Source organism: Lepisma saccharinum, chromosome 14 (genome assembly GCF_977018435.1).
Source record: "Lepisma saccharinum chromosome 14, izLepSacc3.1, whole genome shotgun sequence".
NCBI lineage: Eukaryota > Metazoa > Arthropoda > Insecta > Zygentoma > Lepismatidae > Lepisma > Lepisma saccharinum.
In genome coordinates, this window is record NC_139242.1 from 77,232,749 (window position 1) to 77,255,892 (window position 23,144).

Below are 23,144 nucleotides of genomic sequence, written 5' to 3' on the forward strand. Positions count from 1 at the left end.
CACATTAGTGTCATCATCTTGAATGGAATACTGTTGCCATATTCAGAAACTGCTGAATTTAAGCTTTACAGTGATATATAACGTCATAGGGTTCCGTAAACATGAAAAATCAATGCAAGTGTCGCAAAATCATGGAATGACCCTGTACGGTTTCATGTTGATTGTCCAAATTATTCCATGCATAATGCACATCACAGTTTTTAGGGGGGGGGAATCTTTTAGAAAAAGTGCGAATTATACATGAGTAAATATGGTATTATGGGTAGTTACAGTAGAAATTGCATATTAAATGCTTGAGAAAAAGGTGGCATGTATTGCACTATTTTCAAGTAGAAATCTACTACAGTATGTGGCTATTGGCATGTATCACTATGTTATTGCAATTTTTGTGTTGTGTTTGGTTTATATTAGGATTAATACATATGTTACTAAATTTTCCTATAATTATAATTATTCATGTCATAAGATATATATGATTTTTTATAAAGAATTCTTTGTTTACCATTAGTCAATATGTGGCAAGTAATAGGCTAAGTAAAAGCTCACCTCTAATGCATCTTCGGAACAGTAAACTTCTATTCAGTTTCCGTTTTTGTCATTACTTTTAGCATGTGAAGTTTGGTTAAGTGCAATTCTAAGTGTGGTGGTTATCTAAAATGTAGTGTCTTCTTACAGACATGTTTAAGTACATGAATTCCCCTAATGACTTGGTCTTGAAAATTTTCTTTCCTTGGCTGGAAAACTTGGAAAAGTCAGGGAATTTTGTTTTTACAAAATTGTAGACACACTATTGTTATGAATTGTATTTTCGACCTTTCTTGCTCTTCTGCATCTTTAGGCTAATTTTGACAAATGATGACACATGAATTACATAAAAAGGTGACTCTCAAAGGAAAACCCATGCCCACACCAGAATTCAAACCTGGGAGAGTTGACAAAATGTTGCCAAAATTGGTAATCAATTAAAATCCTTTCAACACAGTATGAGTGAATGGTGATGAACATTGGCTAGTTGAAGCACTTCCACTTATCTCGGAAGCTTGTGGAATTGAATCTTACGATGTATGTTTGGTTGATAATTTGATTTTAATATATAATTTTTTAAATCACTCCAACCAATATTGATTTTGTAAAGCATAGCAGAATAGAAGATGAGCATGACTTTTATGCATGTATTGATGCATTTGTCAGGAAGGTCACGTGCACGTAGGCATTAGCAAATTGGCAGATATTCAAAGATCCGAGCCATAAAATCCCCGAGGGCAGTAGTCCATGTATATAGGCATGAGACAGTGGGGAGGCAGCTTCCTTTGCTTGGTAACTCAGTGCAGGAACCAGGTTCAAAGTCCTGATGAAGCCTGCATTTTGGTTTAAATTTTTACATAACTGCTTTTTTGGTTAAAAAGCATGGATTTCTGGCTTCGTTCTTACAAGTGTTGCTCGCCAGTGTGGACAGTGCCATTTATAAGCATGAGCAAGATTCCTGTCAGAGTTGTAGCCTTCTGCAACTGATTTGTAGCCTTCCACAACTGAATATGCAAAATGTCCACAGACCCAGAGAGATTTCCAAGCAATTCCCTTTTGGGAACATTGATCATGGGATTTCAAATCCCTTCAGAAATTGTCTTCTGCTACTTCTATGTGTGCACAGCCATGAGGCAATAAACTGGTTAAGATCATTCATACAGAAGCATATATTGTTACTTAATGTGACAAATTTGTGTAAGTGCCACAAGTGAGGAAATGTTTTTTCCTACCTGTCGATTTTAGCAAGTTTCAGCAATGATATAATAAAATAAACACATGGTTTAAATTTTAGAAAAGAGGAAACCCAAAATAAATGCAATTAGTGCATATCTTTCAGATAAGTGAGCACCCATATCTCACGAGTAAGCCCTCAAGGCATAGAGGCATGCATATTTCATTTTTGACAGAAACACTAAATGTGAAATAACACATTGTAATATTAATTTCTCATGTTTTTGAAAGGTGTGAGGTGCATTTTCCTACCATATTTTGTCATGAAATGATGTGAAATGAAGTGCAAAGTAGGTAAACTCTTAAACACAAAATTTACATTTTATTTACCAGTGTGACACTTTCTGAAATCTGAATTTTTCTGAGAGTTGTGCAAATCCCAGAAAATTGATTAATTCTGCTGTAAATACCGAATGCTTTACACAAGAATGAACTTAATTACATGATAACTGCATAAATGTACTATTAGAAGGGAAAGATTTATTTTGTGTAATATGTGTAGTTCTGAAATCAAATTTATGATTTTATTCACCATTTTAACAAAGATATGCCATCCTTCAACAGCTGCCACTAGCTACATACATTGTGAGCTCACGGTTTCATGCCCTTCCTTTTTAATGTATTCTTGTGCTCAAGTGATCGAAGTGTTCAGTAGCATTTATTAATAATAGGGCTAAGCCGATATTAATGATGGTGTGTCAGTATCAGTCAATACCAGTGGTATTGTTATAGGAAAATATTGGTTTGATTTTATTTACTGATACTTTTCCAGTGCTTTGGTCTTGCACGGGGTCTGCGATGTGTGCCACGTAACACTTTTGCAGTCTGGCATCCTGGAAATTGCACAAAATTTGAAGATTTCATTTATCTTGCACCAGTAATGTCTGGAAAATAGATTTTTGAGATTACATAATAGGTACTTTAACCTTTAGTCCCCTGCCGTTGCATATGTGCAACAAAAAAAAGTATGTCCCTTGCAGCCGCGGTTGCATATATGCAGCAAACAGCTTTAGATACAATTATCGAGGGTTTGCCACACTTATATTTGTATATTGAGGTTGAAACACTGGCCATTCGGTCGGGAACAGGTTCTGCAATCGTGTTTACGAAAATTCCAAATTCCCCCCCCCCCTCCTTTCTCGGAATATGTCACGTGTTTGGGCTTTGGGCTCGCGTGTTCGCTGGTCAGTTGACACACAATGAATGCTTGGTATTTATGATGCTGTTTTTATCCAAGCTTCCAACGCTGTGATTTAGTACTGATAAGGCACACATTCTTCTTTGTGTTTAGACCTGGTGATCCAGCTGAAGTAGTGGTAGGGGGGGGGGCAAGGAGAGAGGGGATATGATGAGGTTTGGCGGTGTCAGCTTTCTGTCGCCTCTATGTTAGAAATGTAATGCAGCTTGACGATAGCCAGAGGTGCCAGAAGCGTGAGTCTATCCACAAGGAGAGACAAAACAAATGATTGCAAAGGCTTCCTTCCCTCCTCTGTTAGGAAAAACAGTTCGTATCATATAACAGCTCATCGATTTCCCTAACGCACAATTGTTGCACAATCGTTTCCTTCCGGACATATTTCCACAAGGACATATTTCCACAAAGAGCCGAGTCAACAGGGAAGAAATAGATTGACAGTAGCTACACAAGATGCAAGTGCGAACAAAAAAAAGCAAAAGTTCGGGGTTTCTCCCCAAAGTAGCTGGAGAAGAGGGGGCAAACTCCACATATTTATAATTTTTTCATTGAAATTCGGGAAATGCAGCCCCTGCCCGTAACCCCCACACGGTTGGGGCATCCAAAGTTTACATGGTTGCATGCACTGATGTTCTACCTGCAAAACAAAAGTTATCCGAAGTAGATTGGTCCCATAGTGTCAGAGTTATAACAATTTTATGAATAATATGCAAATTGGCTAAAATTCGCTAGAGTTTTACCTTTTGCCTTATTATTCAAATTGTATTGCACCCACAAACATGAATCAAGTTTTATTCTGTTGCGGAAGGTCCATTCTTTAAAAAAAATCAAAAGTTCCGGTTTTCTCCCCAAAGTAGCTGGAGAAGCGGGGCCAAACTCCACATTTTCATGCTTTTTTCATTGAAATTCAGGGGATGCAGCCCCCGCCCGTAAGCCCCCCACGGTTGGGGCATCCAAATTTTACTTGGTTGCATGCACTGATGTTCTAGCTGCAAAACAAAAGTTATCCGAAGTAGATTGGTCCCATAGTGTCAGTTATATAACAATTTTATGAATAATATGTAAATTGGCTAAAATTCGCTAGAGTTTTACGTTTTGCCTTATTATTCAAATTGTATTGCACCACAAACATGAATCAAGTTTCATTCTGTTGCAGAAGGTCCATTCTTTGAAAAAAAATCAAAAGTTCCGGTTTACTCCCCAAAGTAGCTGGAGAAGAGGGGGCAAACTCCACATTTCTATGTTTTTTAAATTGAAATTCGGGGGATGCAGCCCCCACCCATACCCCCCCCCCCCCCCGCAGTTGGGGCATCCAAATTTTACATGGTTGCATGCACCGATGTATTACCTGCAAAACAAAAGTTATCCGAAGTAGATTGGTCCCATAGTGCCAGAGTTATTACGATTTTTCTCCATTATGTATACAAATTCAAATTTCGCGCTCAAAGCCTCGGCGACACTGGGCTTACTTTCGTCAGACCGCGCGGCATACTAAGGGTTAATATTCTGATGTGTAATATCGTCATCTTGTAATCAAGGGGCATATAATGGTTCGGGTTCCACTTTAAACCATAGGTCCAGTTGCAACTAGCCTTTCAGTTCATAAAGTGGACGTGAAACCAAACTCGAACAATATTCTGATGTAATTATTTAATACTCTAAAGGAAGTTGATTCATGTAATTGGAGTGGAATTCTTACACAATTTTATTACCCTCCGTCGGCAAGCTGTATCTGTTAGATGCATGCGACGAACATTTTTCATTTTCTCAAATGATTAAGCATGTGGTTACAAGCTTCTCAGTAGCTTCTTCCCTATTTGTCTGAATGCAGATGACCACAGTCTCCAGCTGGTGCTCCTTTGTGTTTGTTAGTTTGAGCTTAGTAGGCTGTTTGTATCCATGAGCTGCGCAACCAATTCCATTTGGTCGGTCTGCTTGCAGAGTGGACTCTTTGGATTTGGAAAAAGATCTCATTCGTTCCTTGCTCTGCAGTGATAGTGAATGAAGTAAAGACGTTATTATCAGTGATGAAGGATATGTCAGCAATTGTGATAATGTAGAGGGTAGAGAAGGTGATTCAGCGACTGAAGTGGACAGTTAGTAAAGTGACAATAAATGGCATATGTAGTGCTAAAGAAATCTCTATAAGATATTTAAGAATCATTACACATAGGACTAAATTAAGTGAAAATTAAAAAGTAATCGTGAATATGTAATAAAGCTGTACATGTATCTCGGATACAGGGTGACCGATCGTGTTACTTTTCTAGGTGCGACCGATGTAGGGTTAACCAATTGAATATTTTGAGCAACTTTTAATTGGTAGAAATTTCAAGCACTGTCATTGGTATTGGGAATCTGTAAGATTATCATCATTGATATGGTATATGAAAGTGTGTTTTTAATTGTGTGTTGATTTTCCTAGTTGCTCCTAGCATTTTGTAAAGTTCTGCTGACCTAGCATCTACCTCAGCAACAATGTTTTTGAAATTGTATCTTAAAATCGTTCTTATTCAACCTGAAGTTACCATCTGTACAGCGTAACTTGTTCCATGAGTTGATAAACTAAGCCCCTTCATTTTACTCTGTCGTCCACTGGGCCCAATCTGCACACTCTCTTGACTTTGTCACCTCACTTTCTATTTAGTCTCCAGATGTTTTGTTTGTTTGATTTATTTTTCTTCACCTTTTGTACCACTTGTGACTAATTTACGAAGATGGGGATGAGTGATGATATGATGAAATTGAAGAATGGATGCTCACAAACATCCATGCCCAGGCCAGCTTTGACCAGAATGACAAAACCCAGGTTTGACCTTTCTTTGTTCCACAATTTTCACAACTTTCCTCTTAACAGGACATTCTAAATTCAAAAGTTAAATTAGTGTGGAATTTCTTTGAGGACATAACGAAGAAATCTTCAAGTGTGCTGTGTCTAGAATTTAATAATTTTGTGTTGCCATGAGCCTATTATCATTAATTATCTAAGCTCTAATCCTATTTTATAGAGATATCTGAATCTGGAATATTAATGTTATTTTTGTAAAGGTGGGCTAGTTTTGAAAATGTCAAGAAAGGTTCAATACCTGCAGGACATTATCTATGTACAAACCATGTTGTAATGCACTTCATTATTTGACTACACAGCAGAATAACAGAAGCGTATGTTCTTTCTCTTTTTTATGATATGTGATGCGAGTTTTAACTTGATTCTCTTTTGTCTTTTCAGCACATAATTCAGAAAATGGAAGTCTCTCCCTAAGTTCAACAGTCAGTCAGCCATTGTTACAACAGCAACAGCAGCAACAACAACAACAGCAGCAGCAACAACAGCAACAACAGTTGAATCAGATGTCTTCAAATCCCCAGAAATTGGTAAACTCTGTTGACCACAATTCATCATCACCGTCATCTGTTAGTAGTACAGCGTCTCCTCTTCCTATTGGTCCTTCCACTCCTTCACCTGCACAGAATAGTCATCAAACGTCAGCACCGACTCTCAATGGTCCCATGACACCCAAGGTAAATAAGAAAAGGTTTTCTTAACTTTCACTTGAGAATGTACTAACAGTGCAATGGTCGCGTGGAAAAAACTCCAGTCATTGGTTGCGTGGATAGCATAGGGTATTGTCGTTTTACCCATTATTTGTCTAAATTTTTCTGGTTTTGTAGCAAGAATGTCCATTTTGATGTATTCTGGTTCACTTAACAAAAATAAGTTATTTCACTCAACTCATTACAGTAGGGAGAAAGTTCTAAATCTAGTGCATTACAAACCAAACAAAAACACACATCTTAGAATTTTACTTTTGTTATTTTCTTTCCCAAAAGAATCAAAAATATGCTTTTGGGGGTCTGGACACACTTTGAGTTCTAATAACAAGTCAACAATGGTCAAATTTCAAATAATGGCTGCATGAACATAGTCCCTGGACTGTTCCAGGAAAGTAGAGTGGGAACCAAGGTCAAAAGAGTTGCCAAACTGCAGTAGCAGTATACGAGTGGATCCACGCGACCACTGCAGTGTTAAGATAAGGATACAATTTTGTAAACCTCCGCTAGCATCATCAAAGAGGGTGATAAGATACATTAGGATAAGATGTATGCTTCGTGTATTTCCTTTTCCCTACATGATGTTATTAGCAAGAAACGTGAACATTTTAACTTCCTGTAATGTTAATGCAGCTTCTCCAGGCATTCCATGCTGGCCTCCCCACAATTTCCAAAGACTTTTTAACAAGTTATAACCTGACCTTTAGCAGATTACCAGTACAACCATCGAAAATGTGTGATACATGTATGTACAAATGAATATACTGGAATCGGGTACTTACTTTCCATGAAACTATTTATATATGGTTCTGTTAATTTCAGTGGCCGTAACTACCACTCTCTCGTCAACATGTTGGGTTATTGCTTGGCAAACTTCCGGTATTCATTATTTTTCTTTGAGCTGCTAGGTGCATTGCTGTCAACTGTAGCAGTGTTTGCTACTGCTGGCTACTAGGTGTTGGGGTTCAGATTTACTGTACCTGTCAGCTGTTGGTGTTCAGATGTACTGTACCTGTCAGCTAGTGATGTCAAGTTCTTGTGGGAAGTGCATGCCTTTTAAGATGGTGTGGTGGGTGTGTTTCATGTGCTTCGCAAGGTCAGTTTTTTCTGTGTCTTGTCAGGTGGTGCTGTATTGCTTATGGATGTGATGAATCTGCCATGCACTCACACTCATCATTATCTAATCAACACAGAAATGAAAGAAACGCATACCATTATGTACTTTCCACATGCACTCAACATCGATGGCAGACATGTACACCAGATCTAATTCCTGTTACTCAACAGCTAGTACCCAGTAGTAGCATACAATGCAACAGATGACAGTAGCACATCTAAAGGCTTGAAGCAAAACAATACACACCAGAAGCCTATCCAGCAATAACAGAACATGTTACCAAGTAGGTGATAGCAGTGGCCGGTCAAATTAATAGAACCATACCTATGTATACACTTTTGTGGAAAAGCAAGCACCTTACGCCAGTGTATTCATAGGATTGAGTCAATACATCATTGATCAGATGCTGATGCCAATATTCTTACAATTCTCACTGAAACCAACAATTCAACCCTTTCTGTCCTCTTGTATACAGTCATGTGCATAAAAATAAACTGTCAGTTACATTAAATGCAATTTGTTCGAACTCGTGCATTGCTTCCTATGATAACTACTTACTGAAAAACATACTTTGGAGACAAAAAAATGCAAGTCATGTGAAGTTTTTCCTTAAGTGAAAAAAATTGAGACCAAAGGGGTTAAACTTGTTCGGAATATTTATAAATGATTTTGTTAAAAACAGCCCAGAAATTGAAACACATTGTTACCAGTGTTTCACAAACTTCTTGTTTACATCATCAGGGACAGAAGGAATCACATCATGTGATCAAATCCATTCCCGTTTTGTCAAGATTGGTTATTAATATGTTTTTTTCAGCACATGGTATTATAATTCAGAAAAGTTATAAATACTAATAATGAGTATTCCATTGCAAAATGGATGGTAAATGACTATTATCTAGGGTTCTAGTTGACAGTCAGCTCTCGGAAAAGAGGATGATACCTACAACTAGGTCCTGTCACTTCTTTGAGCATGCCAGAAGTGGAAGCGACGTCAAAGGGTTTTTAAATGGTTTTATTCCTTACCTTGAAGCTTTTTAACCTCCTCCTATCCTCTTTGTAAAAATTATTCCTTTTCTTTCCTAATGAAGAACCCAGGTGAGTTACAAAAATGTGGAACAAATTAGAAATATGTGCCTAGGCAATATGGTGAAATCTCGATTTTACATATTTTTTTTTCAGGGGAACACAATGTAAAACTTAAAATCCAGGAAAATATCATAACGTTGTGCTTTATTGAGACCATGAAGATTAAATGTATAACACAAGAAAATTTTAAATCAGGCTTCCATTGTAACCTTTTATCATTTATGATGCAAATGAGAGATGGCCTGAAAGTTTGTACATTTTTTATTCTATTGCAACTATACCAGATCAATTTATGACTTGCCTAGGTTCATATGTGACATAATCTCACGGAATAGAAAAATTGTTGTCATTTAATCATAAAACCCATTCCTGCAGCACAGTATTGGTGTAAAATTAATAAAAATTACAAATTTTGCATAATTGGGACTCTGGAAGTTGCATCAGCTTGAAGAATCTTACGCAGAAGATACAATCTGAAATATTGCCAGTGTTTCTTATACTGTTTAATTTTTCCTCTAGTAGTAAGGGAATATACTTTTTGTACTGCAGTACGTGGCCATGCTTGTTTCATGGTCAACTTTTGATAACTAATTCTTAGTTTAAATCAGACATAATATGAAATCTCTTGTTCCTCAATTCAACTCCCATGCTTACAGTGATTCATTTGACTGTTTCAGGTTCCTGAAGGGATATCTCTGAAGTCCATAGCACAGCAAGCGATTGATAGAGCAGGTTTGGAACTTCCATCTTCTGAAACGAGTAGGGGTAAGTTTTCAAATTTTCAGGAGAATAACGTTAAAAATATTGAAGATTAAAAACTAAGCTGTAATATACGATGGAGATTCAAAAAGAGAACATTGTTGCTGTAGATCTTGAAAATAAACCAAAACATGTGCTTGGAGATAATGCGCAATAGTTTTTAAGAGGTTCACAAATAGGTTGTATGTAGTTAAAATAATAAGCTTTAATAATGTGTTGGATTGGTGCATTTCAAATGTCCACTTTCAGCACACGTGTGTAAAGTCATAGAAGGCTCACAGGAATCTCTCTCTCTCTTATCTTACTTGTTAGGCAAGTGAGTGCTGGTCATTCAATCATGAAATGCACTCTTGTGTAGTAGAGTGCCATCAAAGTGAAGCATGGACACTGCACAACCGAGGGTGATTTTTTTTCGTTTTTGTACAAGTTCAAACCACATAATATTATTTTCATTGCAGCAGTCAACATTAACGTAACATTCAGACCAGATGTGTTTCTTGAAATCACCATTCATTGCTGGTTTGTGAAATTTTGCCTTGGAAAATCCACGAATTGGACATACATCACAAGCATTATAAGCATCTGAAACAGGCTGTAGAAGCTGACTCACGGTGGCAGAATTCCTGGTAGCAATTGGCATGGTCAAAAATTGTATATGGGGTGTCCTGAAACTTAACTGGAGTGAAGAAGCCACTCGGCTCCAAGTGTGCATCTTTTCCATGCTGAAGAATTAATTCTGTACTCATGAAAGGATTTTGCACCAGCTATGTGGCATTTGAAGAGAGAAAAATGCTCCCCTCTGGTTTTAAATGTTTGTTCTTTGGGGAATTTGTACATAATTTTATCACGATGCTTCTTGAAATTTCCCCCACCAGAAACCTTTATAGATCATTAGCCCAAGTCAGTTGCCAACTTTTGTGTGAAGTACACAGCTGCTGTTCCAAGTAACAATTTCCTCACAGTTGGGCAGTAGTTATGAATGCGCAGTCTTCAATGTTAATTCCTCTTCCCCTTTCCTGATTCTAACTTAGATAAGAAGGGTGACGATAATGCAAATTCCTGGTCCCAACTCCTCAGTACTGCTCAGAGACAAGCAGGCGACAGAGTGGTTAGCACAGTCACTATGAATCCAGTGATCCTGGGTTCAAATCCTGGCCTAGCCATGGCTGTTCTTTGTGAATGTCCCCTTAATCAATTTCATCGTATCATTCAGCCTCATTTTCACAATTAGCCAAAAGTGTTGGAAAAGCGAAGTAAAATAAACCAATCAGATGCCGAGAAGGAAGAACTCTAGCAGACAAGAAAACTCAGCTCAGTTTTGAGTGAACTATCATCAGGGCTAGTGGTGCCTGCAGTAAGAAAGAAATTCCTGTTGCTTGGTTTAGAATTGACATTTCTGATTAAGCTATTTTGTAATTGAGTATAGTACTAAAAAATATACTAAAAAGTCTACCTTATCAGCATGGAATGTATCCAACTCGATTAGAAGGTAGCTTGAATTATCCAGTATTGAAGCTTTTTCTTTACTGGGTTTTTATCATTGCTAATCTCTTGTTTCTTAAGCTCTTACAATTTCTCATGTGTGTATTAGTTATTTCGGTATAAGATTTAATTAATGCAAGTTCTTACTCTTTTTCTTAGGGCTTTTTGAGAGTGGCAATAAAACACAAATTGTTACGTCGGAAGCGCACATACCACCATTGTTAGGAGTAGCACCGTTAGGACCAGTTCCATTGCAAAAAGAACACCAGTGTCAGTTCCAAATGTTAGAGGCAGCCTACTTTCATATGCCACACCCTTCTGACTCTGAGAGGTTAAGGCAATATCTTCCGAGGAACCCGTGTCCAACACCACCTTACTATCCTCAGGTAAGTGTCTCAATCTGCTAGATGTAAACAATTCTTTTTTAGTGTAGGTTTGGAGAATGGATGTTGGTGTTTTGTCAGATTATAGTGAAAGCCATTATGTGCTGTGCTGTGAAAATGTGTTTTTTACGATTGAGTCAATATTACTTTTTGAACCAATATTTATGCCAGCACTTTTTATATATATATATGCTGGTACTGTCTTAAACATTGTACAGGGTATGCACAAATTATTGGCTGATTGTTTTAAGCCCACTGGCCTCCATGGTGGAGTGGTTAACACATTGCTCTACAATGCCAGGGGTCCCGGTTCGAATCCTGGCCTGGGCATGGGTGTTATTTATGAGTGACCCTCCATCATATCATCACTCATTCTCATCTTCGCGATTAACCAAAAATGGCAGAAAAGCGAAGTAAAATAAAACAAACCAATCAATCGAGATTGATAGCCCATATTTTCACCAACATTCAACAGAAATACATGATCCTACCAACATTTTAAAGAGCAATATTTGAAGTTTCACAAACATTTCTCTTTCAAGTGGTGGTAAATATAGCCTTACAAAATCGACCAATAAATTGTGTGCACCAGGTGTCACATCTGGCACAGTGGTTTCTTCGTTGCCTTGTAATCAAGGGGTCCTGGGTTCGACACCCAGTGAAGGCACACAGTAGTTTGGACCCCATTTGTAACTGTAGGTCCAATCCCGATTATCCTTACTGTACGTAAAGTGGACTTAAAACTCAAACTCAATCAATCAATTTGTGTGCACCCTCTATAATGGACACACTGTACTGATTTACACATTTTTATTATTTGCTGCTGATAGAAAGGCCTCCCTGATGGCATAGTGGTAATACTGTTGCCTTGTAACTAAGGAGCCCTGTGTTGGATTCTCAGTGGAGGAACTTTGCACAGTGTTTGGGTTGTACTTTAAACTGTAGGTTCTGTACTGATTAACTTTTTTCAGTATAACCTGATTATATTGAGAAAGAGGGATTATCTTCCAACCTGTGACCAGTATCTATCAAAAATAGTTAAGTGTAAATCATTATGGTATGGCGTTCGATACCTGGTGGATGCTCATAGTGGTTCGGATTCCACTTTAAACTGTAGGTCCAGTCCCGATCAGCCTTACAGTGCATAAAGTGGACTTAAAACACCAACTCCATTATGGTATGGCCCCTTCAATTTTTTCAAAATTCTAGTTATAAATGCTGCAGTATAAATATTTTCCTGTCATGTCTCTAAACCAGAGTTTTGCTTAAAAATCACTTGGTAGGTGATGAGGATAAGAATACAGGTAATACATTTAATAACGAAATTAATTTTTTCACTCAGTTTTGGCATTTTGTCTCCTAAGTTTTCCTGCCTCGTTTATTTTTAATGTGAAACCCTGATTTTGAAAGCAAAATGTTGTAAACTTTTCCTAGTTTATAAGTTCTTTAGCCACAGTTCTGTGAAAAATATATAATTGAAGTTCCACTGTGTATATGTTCAGAGTTATTAAAAGAGAACTACAACATAGTGGAAAAGTAATTAATTAAAGCTAATTTATAATTGCGGCTACTTGGGGAGATCTTGTGATCTATTGCTGGATGGATTTTGGAGTTTAGGTATTTGTCCCATTCCCTCACTGCTACCTTAGAGATCTTACAAGGATGCATATGTGAAGCAATCACACAAGTTGATTTGGAGCTGAATGTGACTTGATATGTGGAGCACACACATTGTGTGATATGATACCCATTTTCATTGAAATATGAAGGCTAAATTTTGAATGGCAACATGTCTGTGAAATCACGATGAAACACAAAAGTTTATCCTGCTGACACTACAGGGTGTTTCCGGGCTGATGATACAAACTTTCATGGATGATAGAGAAGGGCACATGTATCAATTTGAGATAAGGAACCCTGGTCCGGAAACGACTTAGTCGAAAGTTAAAGCTAAAATCGGTGTATGAAGATTTAATACTTTTATTACCTGCACAAGTTTCACAAGCTGCTACATTCATAACAGTTGTTTAAGGGGGCGTCCCCACTTGATTTCTTCTTGTGGGGTCATGTGAAAAGTCTTGTGTACGAGACACCTGTCGAGACTGAAGAGGATCTCCTGGCAAGAATTCTCGCTGCCTGTGACATTGTTCGAACGACCCCGAAGTTGTTCCAACAGGTACGCCAGGACTTTGTGCGACAATGTCATGCCTGCAGCGAAGCTGGGGGACACCACTTTGAACAACTGTTGTGAATGTAGCAGCTTGTGAAACTTATGCAGGTAATAAAAGTATTACATCTTCATACACCGATTTTCACTTATAACTTTCGACTAAGTCGTTTCCGGACCAGGGTTCCTTATCTCAAATTGGTACATGTGCCCTTCTCCATTATCCCTGAAAGTTTGTATCATCAGCCCAGAAACACCCTGTATATGTTATTTTGATACCTAACACATCTTAAGGGGAATGGACACAACCTCTGCACTAAATGCAACTGCCCAGTGCAACATCTAATCATGATGTTTCTAAGTTGAATATAATTTCAAAGTGTCAGCCATCATTGCAAGGACTCGTGGAGCTGTATATAGAGTCTGCATTAACATACAGAAGATTAAGTGGGCTTCCCCTGTATACACATACTCCAAGTTGGTGCCAGAAGTGTCATATCACTGTCAATCCTTGATCTCGAGAGTGTGTGAAACCCATGGAGATATCTCATAGAACGTAGCACAGTTGTGTGACAATAGACTAACTCAAAAATTGCACTTGGATGATCTGGCCGAGACTCATCTGTCACATTTTAATATCCACCATTAAAGCCTTCATCTGTCCTGCTACTGTTCTGTATGATAACGCAGACTCCCCACAAGCTTCTAGAAGTCCTTGCAATGACCCCTGGCACTTTGATTTTTCATCCACCACCGCTGCTCTAATTTAGAAACATCATGATGAGACCATTCAGTAGTGACAGACCACATTACCTCTCATTACTGCACAGCTGCATGTGGTGCAGAGGGAGTGTCCATTCGCATTGAGGTGTGCTAGGTATCAAATGAGCATGCAATGTAAGCATAAATTTTCTGTGCTTCTACAGATGTGTTGCCACTGTTAAAATTCGGATCCCCGCAATTATAAACTTTCATTACAGTAAATATTGTCAGCATTATTTTGAATAACTCCCTCTTTCTATGTGTATATGTGCGGGTGTGTTTGTGTTGGAGTGCTGCATGGAGTGAATTTCTCTCAAATAGTTCGCATGGGCGATGCTAGATAGCGTACGGAATTGAGAAATTCTTCACTTGAGCGAATGACACTTGAACAGGCAAACGAATGGTACACACACAAAGCCCAGTAGTACATGTATAACCATAATTTGTCTTTATAGTGAGCCCTCAAGTATGGATCGTGAAGTGAAAGATGCAGTGAAATTGAAAAATGAAGTTTAAAGTGGTTAATCTGTCGTGCAGGGAATGTAACTTGCTATGTCTGAATAATTATTCAGTTTAATATTTTTCTCATTCTCTTTGTAGGTGCCACTTCCTCATTCAGACACAGTGGAGTTCTTTCAGCGCTTGTCGACGGAGACTCTCTTCTTCATTTTTTACTACATGGAAGGTACAAAAGCACAGTATCTGGCAGCCAAAGCTCTGAAGAAGCAGAGTTGGAGGTTTCATACGAAGTACATGATGTGGTTCCAGCGGCATGAGGAGCCCAAGATCATCAACGAGGAATATGAGCAAGTAAGACATGTTTGCGTTCATTACAAACAAACTGAAATGTGTTCTTGCAATTTTACCAATTAACTAATATGCTTTATCATAATAATAGAGAACATGTTGTTTATTTATTGCTGCTGTTGAATGTGGTGTTTTTAAGACCAGCTTACAGAATGTGTGAATCTTGTTTAGTTTAACATGTCTGAAAGCCGTAACATATGAATAAATGATGCACATCTTTAGATATGCATGTATCAAAGGGGATTGGTTCATGTATGTATTTTTTATACTGTTATTTTGTATTTATTTAGCTGCATTTAAGGTAATCACAAACTATGAAAATAAGAAAAAGTCTCAGCAGCATTGTCAAGTAATCTGTCAGCTTCAGTCTGCAATCTTTTTAACCCTTTTTACATTCCCCATTTTCCTTGATAATGCCAGTGAGATTTCTTACATGTGTTTTTGTTCTCATCCTATACACCTGTGACAAGTAGTCGGGGCACTCCATCATTGCGTGTGTGACATTTCACACACAAAATGTAAGATTCTAGACATGATGTTGGATTAAAATTTTCATAATGAACTGATTCATAGAATTATGAAGTACTTTGAGGTATCTGCTGACAAATGAAAAAGAAACTTGAGCATGATGACAATAGTCTGAATGCATGAAAAGCATTAACAAAAATGTGTTATGTGTGTGATGCCTTAAAAATGTAGCAAAATTTGACCTCATTTGTCTGTGAAGCATGTAGGCTACAGGTGCTAATAACTTTTGTTCATGAAATATGCATTCACAAACATTTAAACCTTAATGCAATTAAAAACTATTAATTTTCAGATTAATTAATTTTATTTACGTGGAGTAGGATCATTTTTAGTGGAATGTATTAAATAACATAACATCTGATTGAAAGTATTTTTTTGTTTGAAACAACTCAAGTGAGATGATTGCTTATACCGGGTGTCCGAGAAGTCTTTGTATGAAAACAAAAATTAACTGTATTCACTATATGCAACATAGACATGAAAAAATGGTACCAAAATGTTCGGAAACTATTCAAGTTTTATTGGCAATAGGAAAGAAATCAATAAATCTCCACGTGAGCACCCTTGGTAGCACAGAGTACATCTAGTCTAAATTCAACTTCTCGCCGTGCATTAGCCTGCATCACAGGAGGGATTGATGTGATGACTTGGATTATCCGTTGTTGCAGAGTTGCAAGATCGGATACAGGAGTTCTGTAGACATTGTCTTTCACATAACCCCATAGATAAAAATCTAAAGGGGTTATGTCTGGAGATCATGCAGACTACGCTGTTGGTCCATCTCGACCAATCCATTTTACAGGAAATGTCTGATCAAGTTAGGAACGAACCTCCAGACTACAAAGTGGCGGTGCACCATCTTGTTGAAAGAAAACATGTGGGTGGTATTCTAGCAATTGAGGAACAGCAAACAATTGCAACATGTTGAGATACATTCCAGATGTTATGGTGTCCCAACAGAAAAAGAATGGTCCGATTATTCTGTCATGCAGCAGCGCGTGCCAAACATTGACCTTTGGGCTGCCCATGGTCGACTCCCTAACCTCATGAGGGGGCTCTTTACCCCAGATACGCATGTTGTGTCTATTCACTAAACCACTGACATGAAGACCGCCTCGTCTGAAAAAGCAACACATTTCACCGCAAAGTTATACTGACGTTTGCCATCATTGGGCAACAAAGCCTGCAGGATTTGCACTTTGTATGCACGAAACAGTAAACATTTGTGTAACACATCATGAACAGAACTTTCTGGCATCTGTAATTCACGAGAGGCCGTACGCACGGATTTCTTCGGACTGTTGGTGGTCGGCCACTTCTTGGTGCTTCAGCAACAGATCCTGTGGTCTTGAATTTGTCATAGCACGACTTGATGCTCCTACCATTTGCGGCACCTTTCCGTACGATATTTGAAACTGTCTCTGCACTGTTTTTTGTGACCTGCTCTCGTGAAACCACAGGACACTCTCAGCTTTTTCCTGATTTGTCTACATTTCTGGTTTGCTAGACACTGGCACTGCTACACTACTGCAATGTTACAGAAACCTGAAACCAAAAAAACTTGAATAGTTTCCGAACATTTTGGTACCAGTTTTTCATGTCTATGTTGCATATAGCGGATACAATTAATTTTTGTTTTCATACAAAGACTTCTCGAACACCCTGTATTTCAGATATCTACAAGGTATGGGGGAAATGGTCTTTGTAAATGCCAAATAGAGCGTCATCAATTTCACTTTTATGTTAATTGTTAGTTTTTGACATTTTGTAGTTTGAGAGGGGGAAGATTTCAAACATTATTCATATAGTAAGATGTATATGGAACTATTCATAAATGCTTAGTGTACAATAGTAAATCAAATTAATTATAAATAATGTATTAAATTATTAATAATAATTATCATAAAATATTATTAATAATATTTTTTTACCTTGAATTTTATCTGATTCATATAGTCACCCTGTCATTTTCAAACTGACCATTTTCTTTGGTTCTCATTCCACAGGGGACATACATTTACTTCGATTATGAGAAGTGGGGCCAACGGAAGAAAGAGGGTTTTACGTTTGAATACAAGTACTTAGAAGACCGAGACCTGAACTGAAATGAACTAAATGCAAACAGGAGATTCCTGGAAGTGATATTGTATAGATTTTTTTTTTTTTTGCTTCATCGGATTCTATAACCCACCATGCATCTCCGGAAGACAAGACAGTTATTTTGAAACAGGTTATCATTTTTTACTGGAATGACAAGGAACAGAAGTGATAGATTGAGGAGGCAACAATGCAGTGAATAACAGAATAAAGAAAATAAGAAAAAATTCGACAGGCTCGGCCTTGATTGTGTTCAACTTTTTTCAGTGCGTCGGTGTTCAGGAACATCTAGAGAGAGAGAGAGAGAGAAACTTCCATACATCTTTTTTTCCGCCATTTTTTTAGGATGCAGACATCGTACCTGGGAGAAGAGGTTGCTCATTTCCGCTCCATGCCTTTTTGAGGAATTTCTCTACGATAATAATTGAACAAAAAATAAAAAAATAAATAACCAACCATGTTCCCTGGTGTTAATCAAATTTGGGGAAGACTCGAATCATGTCATCCGATTGAGGAACGGAGGTGCCAGTATCTCAAAGAGTGACTTTTTGTAATAAAAGGTTGCTACCAGTGTACACTGGCCTGCGTTGTACTGAGTGTCCAACACTGCTACCATGCAACTTGTTTGTTAGTTTTCACTTTTGTAAAAAGTATTGAGATATAATTGTATAAAGCTATTTGTGTAGAATAAATAATTATTATTTTGCATAGTAAGCAGTTGCTAGATGCTTAGAAGATGCAGGGTGATGTACAAGAAAAGAAGGAAAATCTACTGGACTGAAAATGTTTTACGTCTTGTGTAAATTTGTTGAATTTCTTGTAAAACTTTTTTTTATATATATAAAAAAGATATATCTATTTACATACAAAGTTCTGTACCTGTTTCCAGGTACATATCAGCATCCTGAAAAGAGTGTGTGTGTTCGTATGTATGTTCATGAGTGAGTGTGTGTGTGTGTGCGTGTGTGCAATTTGGCCTTGGTCAATGCAAGTTTCTGTATCCACCTCACATTCCCTCCCCCACCTCCTCCCCTCCCTCCCCCCAAAAGCATTTGAACTCTGTGATGATTCGCTAGAAACAAAGTAGACATGATGTACAACGTTTAATTTTTTCGTTTCACAACTTTAGGCAGCTCTGTGATTTTTTTTTTGTTTAACTCGTTGTTTCATTTCGGGAAAAGTCATTAATATCTCTTTGCAATGAATTAGCATCATGGCTCCTTAAACTGAATATTTTTTCCATGAAGTTATCTAGTCACAGGATATTCAGAATGGAGAATCAATTTGAAATACACGTTTATTCTGAAAGAGAGGTATAGTTGTGATACTTGTCAGAGTGTGAATAAGATGTCCGCCTTATAAATATTGATATACAGTTTTAAACGAGAAAATGATAATAACCACAGAGTTCTTTATGCAGAAACAAATGAAGGGGTGGTTATACCTTGTAAGAAGTTAAAGCTCTTTTTAGACTGATAAGATTATATGAAAGCTACTCTCATTCTAATCCATGTCTAAAAATTACAAAGTGCAGTACTGTTTTTACAGGTATTGCTGCTACAAATGTGTTAACGGTTGTACATGTTATTGTGTGGATTGCTTTTCCTTCTAAGTGCTTCTGTGAGCATTTTTTTTACATATGAAGAAAAAATATTGTTCACAGGAGGTTTGTGCATTTAAAAACACTTATTTTTCCTCATTTATAGAAAGGACCAATCAATTTGTTTAAGAGCAGATCTTGAAATGAACTTGTTTCTTTGTTATTTTTTACTCTTGTTTAAGAAAAAACATTAAGAAAATGCTGCAGAAAAAAGTATATTTCCTGCCCCTTTGATTAGGAAAATTTGTAATTTTGCTTTGTGTGCTTTACGAACTGAACACTCCAGTCGCAAGCAGTTCTAGTATTAATGCACATGTAGTTAATGTTTCACGATGCATCGTGTAATTTGCTCAAGATCTGACTTAGTTGTACTTTCCTCTCCCTATCCAACCGCAATCACACACCCCCTCCTTGCTTTATCTCTCTCGGAAATATCTTTACAAGTATATGATCTCAATGAGTTCCGAGCCATGTTGGACTGAAAAAAAGTTGATATGGGGTATGGAACTGTCACAAGTAGGAATCAGTTGCTTGTTGAACATACATTCATTGTTCTGTTGTTAAAAGAAAAAAATACTAGTTGGGTATAGCTAGCCTTTTTTGTTGTGGAGTTACCAGTATTTCACATTTCCTTTGTCTTGACTGGCAAAGAAGTCCAGTCTGGCTGTGAAGTTAACAAAAAGTAAACACAAAGAATATATACACTCTGTCCACAGGCATGGGTTAGTATTGAGATAGCTTTCATTACGATTGCAACTCTGAGCACATTGTTTTTGCCAGATATCTGGTGCTCATGTCCTTATTTTTGTATAGTTGTTGCCCGTTTGTGGTTGTTATAACTGCTCAGCCTGATACCTATCATGTGTCCCAGAGAAGGGGGAAATTTGGTTTGAGAGCACATTTGCCAGAGATAACGAAAAACGCTACTTTCATGTAAAACTGGTTTGTGGATTGTACATACATGATATAGTGGGTGTTGGCTATATTCTCCCTGCCTAGGATTTCATTTACAAAACACATTATTCTCGTGTTTTGAAAGTTTTTTTTTCCGAAATGAACAGAAACGTTATTTTAAATGTGATAATTTTTTAAAAATATTTTTTCATTTGTATATAACTGATGTATGGTTTACGCATGAAATGAGACTTTCTTTGTAAAGTGGATTAAGAAATCTCTTCATTTACTTTTTTTTTTAAAAAAAAAAAGGAGAAAAAAATTGTAAAGTTAAAAATTACTTTTGCATTAATGATCGGAATAATGGTGGTTTCTGGCAAATCTGTTGTGTCTCATCCTCGGACAGTAACACTGCATGTATGGAAAAATAAGGATAATATTTCAGGAAAATTGAAGAAGCACAAATTGCAAATGTTTAAACCTGTTGAGAAAACGTTCCTTTTCCCCCACAGGCTAAATATAGGGTGTATAGAAGTGAGTTGTGAATGTGGTGATGATCCATTTGTCTTGTGCCTATGCATAATGAGAAAACAATGAATTTGAGAAGAAATTTGTGGTGAAGCAGGGTGGATGGGGTCAGGGTTTATTTTGTACATTATTTCATTCATGGGATTTGCAGTGACGAACAAATTTGATATTTAATGTAGAAGAGGTAGACTACATCATACATACTCATTCCTGGCCCTGTCTGAAGCCTTCTTGAATTGTTAACCGTAGCGTAATCCTAATAGTTGGAAATTGATCGACTTGCCTTGCCGAGCACATTTACGATAGGTTTCTCTTAGTTTACAGTTATATCCTTGTGCTTTGTTTAAAAAAAAATATTATTGTATGAAATACATTGTGTGCTTAATATGAAATTGACTTATCTAAAAGTTGCGGTCTTGGTTTTCTGAATTGTTTACTCATGGGTGGTGAATGTAAGTGCGGTGTTACTGTTCATTTTCCCCCAGGGATGATTGTGTAAATATTTTTAAAAATGTTTAAATCAGGCAAACTGCCACTCTAAATAACATAGTGAGAGTATTACGTAGGGCAAAGAAAAATGGTAACCTGAGACAAAATACAATCATTTTTGTCAGTGTATTTGGAACTTTTATTTCTGCTAACCTACCCAACTCCTTCAGAATCTATGCAATTCTACAACGGTGTGTAAAATGAAGGTAGAGTCCGATGCATCAGAAATGTTATAATTAAATGATTAGAATTAAAGTTCCATACTCAGAGCTGCTGCAGCTCAGTCGTTAGGGTGTCTTGACTACCATGCGAGAAACCTGGGTTCGATCCCCGGCAGGCAGAACCTGGAGTTTTTCCACCTGTTCAAGTGGCTCTGGTGCCCTCCCAGCATTGTATAAGTGGGGTACCTGGAGGAAACTGGGGGGTAAAGGCAACCAGGGGCATGGTGCTGATCACATCACCCCCACCTTCGGCCATGATCAGGAAGTGTGGAACCCTAACTCCACACCCCCTATATGCCTTCATGGTGTGGTGCAAAGCACAGGGGAGCACGTTTAGTTTTTTTACTCGGAGCTCTCTGGAACTTGCTTGAGGAAATGGATTGTGGTGAAAAGTGGTGTAGAAGTCATGCGGACCATGGGGAAGTGAATGCCGGCTAAAAATAAAGTGCACTGGTTGAAATGTGGTGCTGTAAGCGGATGTATTGTAGACAACAACATGATGTGCTGCTGAATCAAATGCAAGAAGCGAGTGCCGGAAAAGCAGTTGGTCTTGATCGTCGTACCTTCAGGGAAGAACGAGATGTTTAAGAGAAAACTGTCTTCATCCAAGATGCAGCATTCCAGCATGTGAAGGATCTCCTTTTTGCCAACTTACGCGATGATCATTTCATCTCCAGATGGTTGGGCTGCCTGTTCTCCAGACTTGAACCCATATTATTTCTGGCTATGGAGATTCCTGAAAAATCCTTCATCAGAGACCTGTACTGACTCTGCCAGAGCTGAAAACCATCATAACATGGCATGTCACTACCATTTGCAAGGAAATGCTTCGTTCAACCATTGATCATGCTACCATTCGCTTCCAAAGGGTCATTCATGCTGATGGAGAACATAATGAGCACTACTGTACTGATATCAACTGAAAATATTGTCTGCATAGCCTCCATACCACATTTCACCACAATCCCGTGCTTTGACCGTATTCCAGATGGCTCTGAGTAGAAGAATTTTGATTATATATCTACCATGTATATGCTGTACAAAATGCAAATGTACCAATACTATTATCCATAAAATTTCATTGATTGTGGCTAATGCTGTTACATTGTAATCGAGAGATACCAGGAGGTTTAGTCCCTGGCGGAGGTACGTTAGGGGCTTAAATCCTTGTAGGCTCAATTGCAATTAACAATCCTAATATCACTGTAGCCCTGTCTGTTTACAGGATATAATAGTGCCAAAACTTCTGAAACCTTGAAAAATATGTGAACTACAGCCTTCCCATGACTTTAACTAGCGACACTAGCACCACTGCTTTTATGCCAGGGTTTCAAATGTCTTGTTGGATCTATAGTTTGGTACTGTTGGCATTGGAAGGTATTCCCTGCTTTGTTGACAGTTTTATCTTCCTTCTTGAAGCTCATTTACATGAAACAAATTGACTAAATATGATGGTGTTTTAGCATGTGTATCTTTGTGAACTTGACTATACCTTATGGCAGGGGTTCCAAAAACTTTTTAGTTTCATGGCACCCTTAGTGTTTCAATATTTTCCCGTGGTGCCAAAGTCAGAATGTAGGCCTATTTAACACTTAAAATGCTCAGTTAGTGTGGTTTGCTTGACTGCCTTAGGTTAAAAAATACACATTTCAAATTCAGAAATATTTTGTGTTTAAAAAGTACTAAATAAGCACATATTTGGAACAGTCATATCAT

The 23,144-nt window shown here is 37.7% G+C and overlaps 1 protein-coding gene across 4 annotated transcripts in view; it reads left to right on the plus strand.

Moving 5' to 3' along the window:
- Positions 1 to 21,336, plus strand: part of Not3 (CCR4-associated factor Not3) — a 74,639-nt gene extending 53,303 nt beyond the window's left edge. For all 4 annotated transcript variants that reach the window (XM_083136000.1, XM_083135999.1, XM_083136002.1 and 1 more), the window contains 5 exons: positions 6,183 to 6,475; positions 9,389 to 9,476; positions 11,112 to 11,338; positions 14,865 to 15,074; positions 17,606 to 21,336. In XM_083136000.1, the coding sequence (XP_082992126.1) occupies positions 6,183 to 6,475; positions 9,389 to 9,476; positions 11,112 to 11,338; positions 14,865 to 15,074; positions 17,606 to 17,704 (917 nt within the window). In that variant the 3' untranslated portion in view covers positions 17,705 to 21,336. The remainder of the gene's footprint in view (positions 1 to 6,182; positions 6,476 to 9,388; positions 9,477 to 11,111; positions 11,339 to 14,864; positions 15,075 to 17,605) is intronic.
- Positions 21,337 to 23,144: the final 1,808 nt, after the last annotated feature.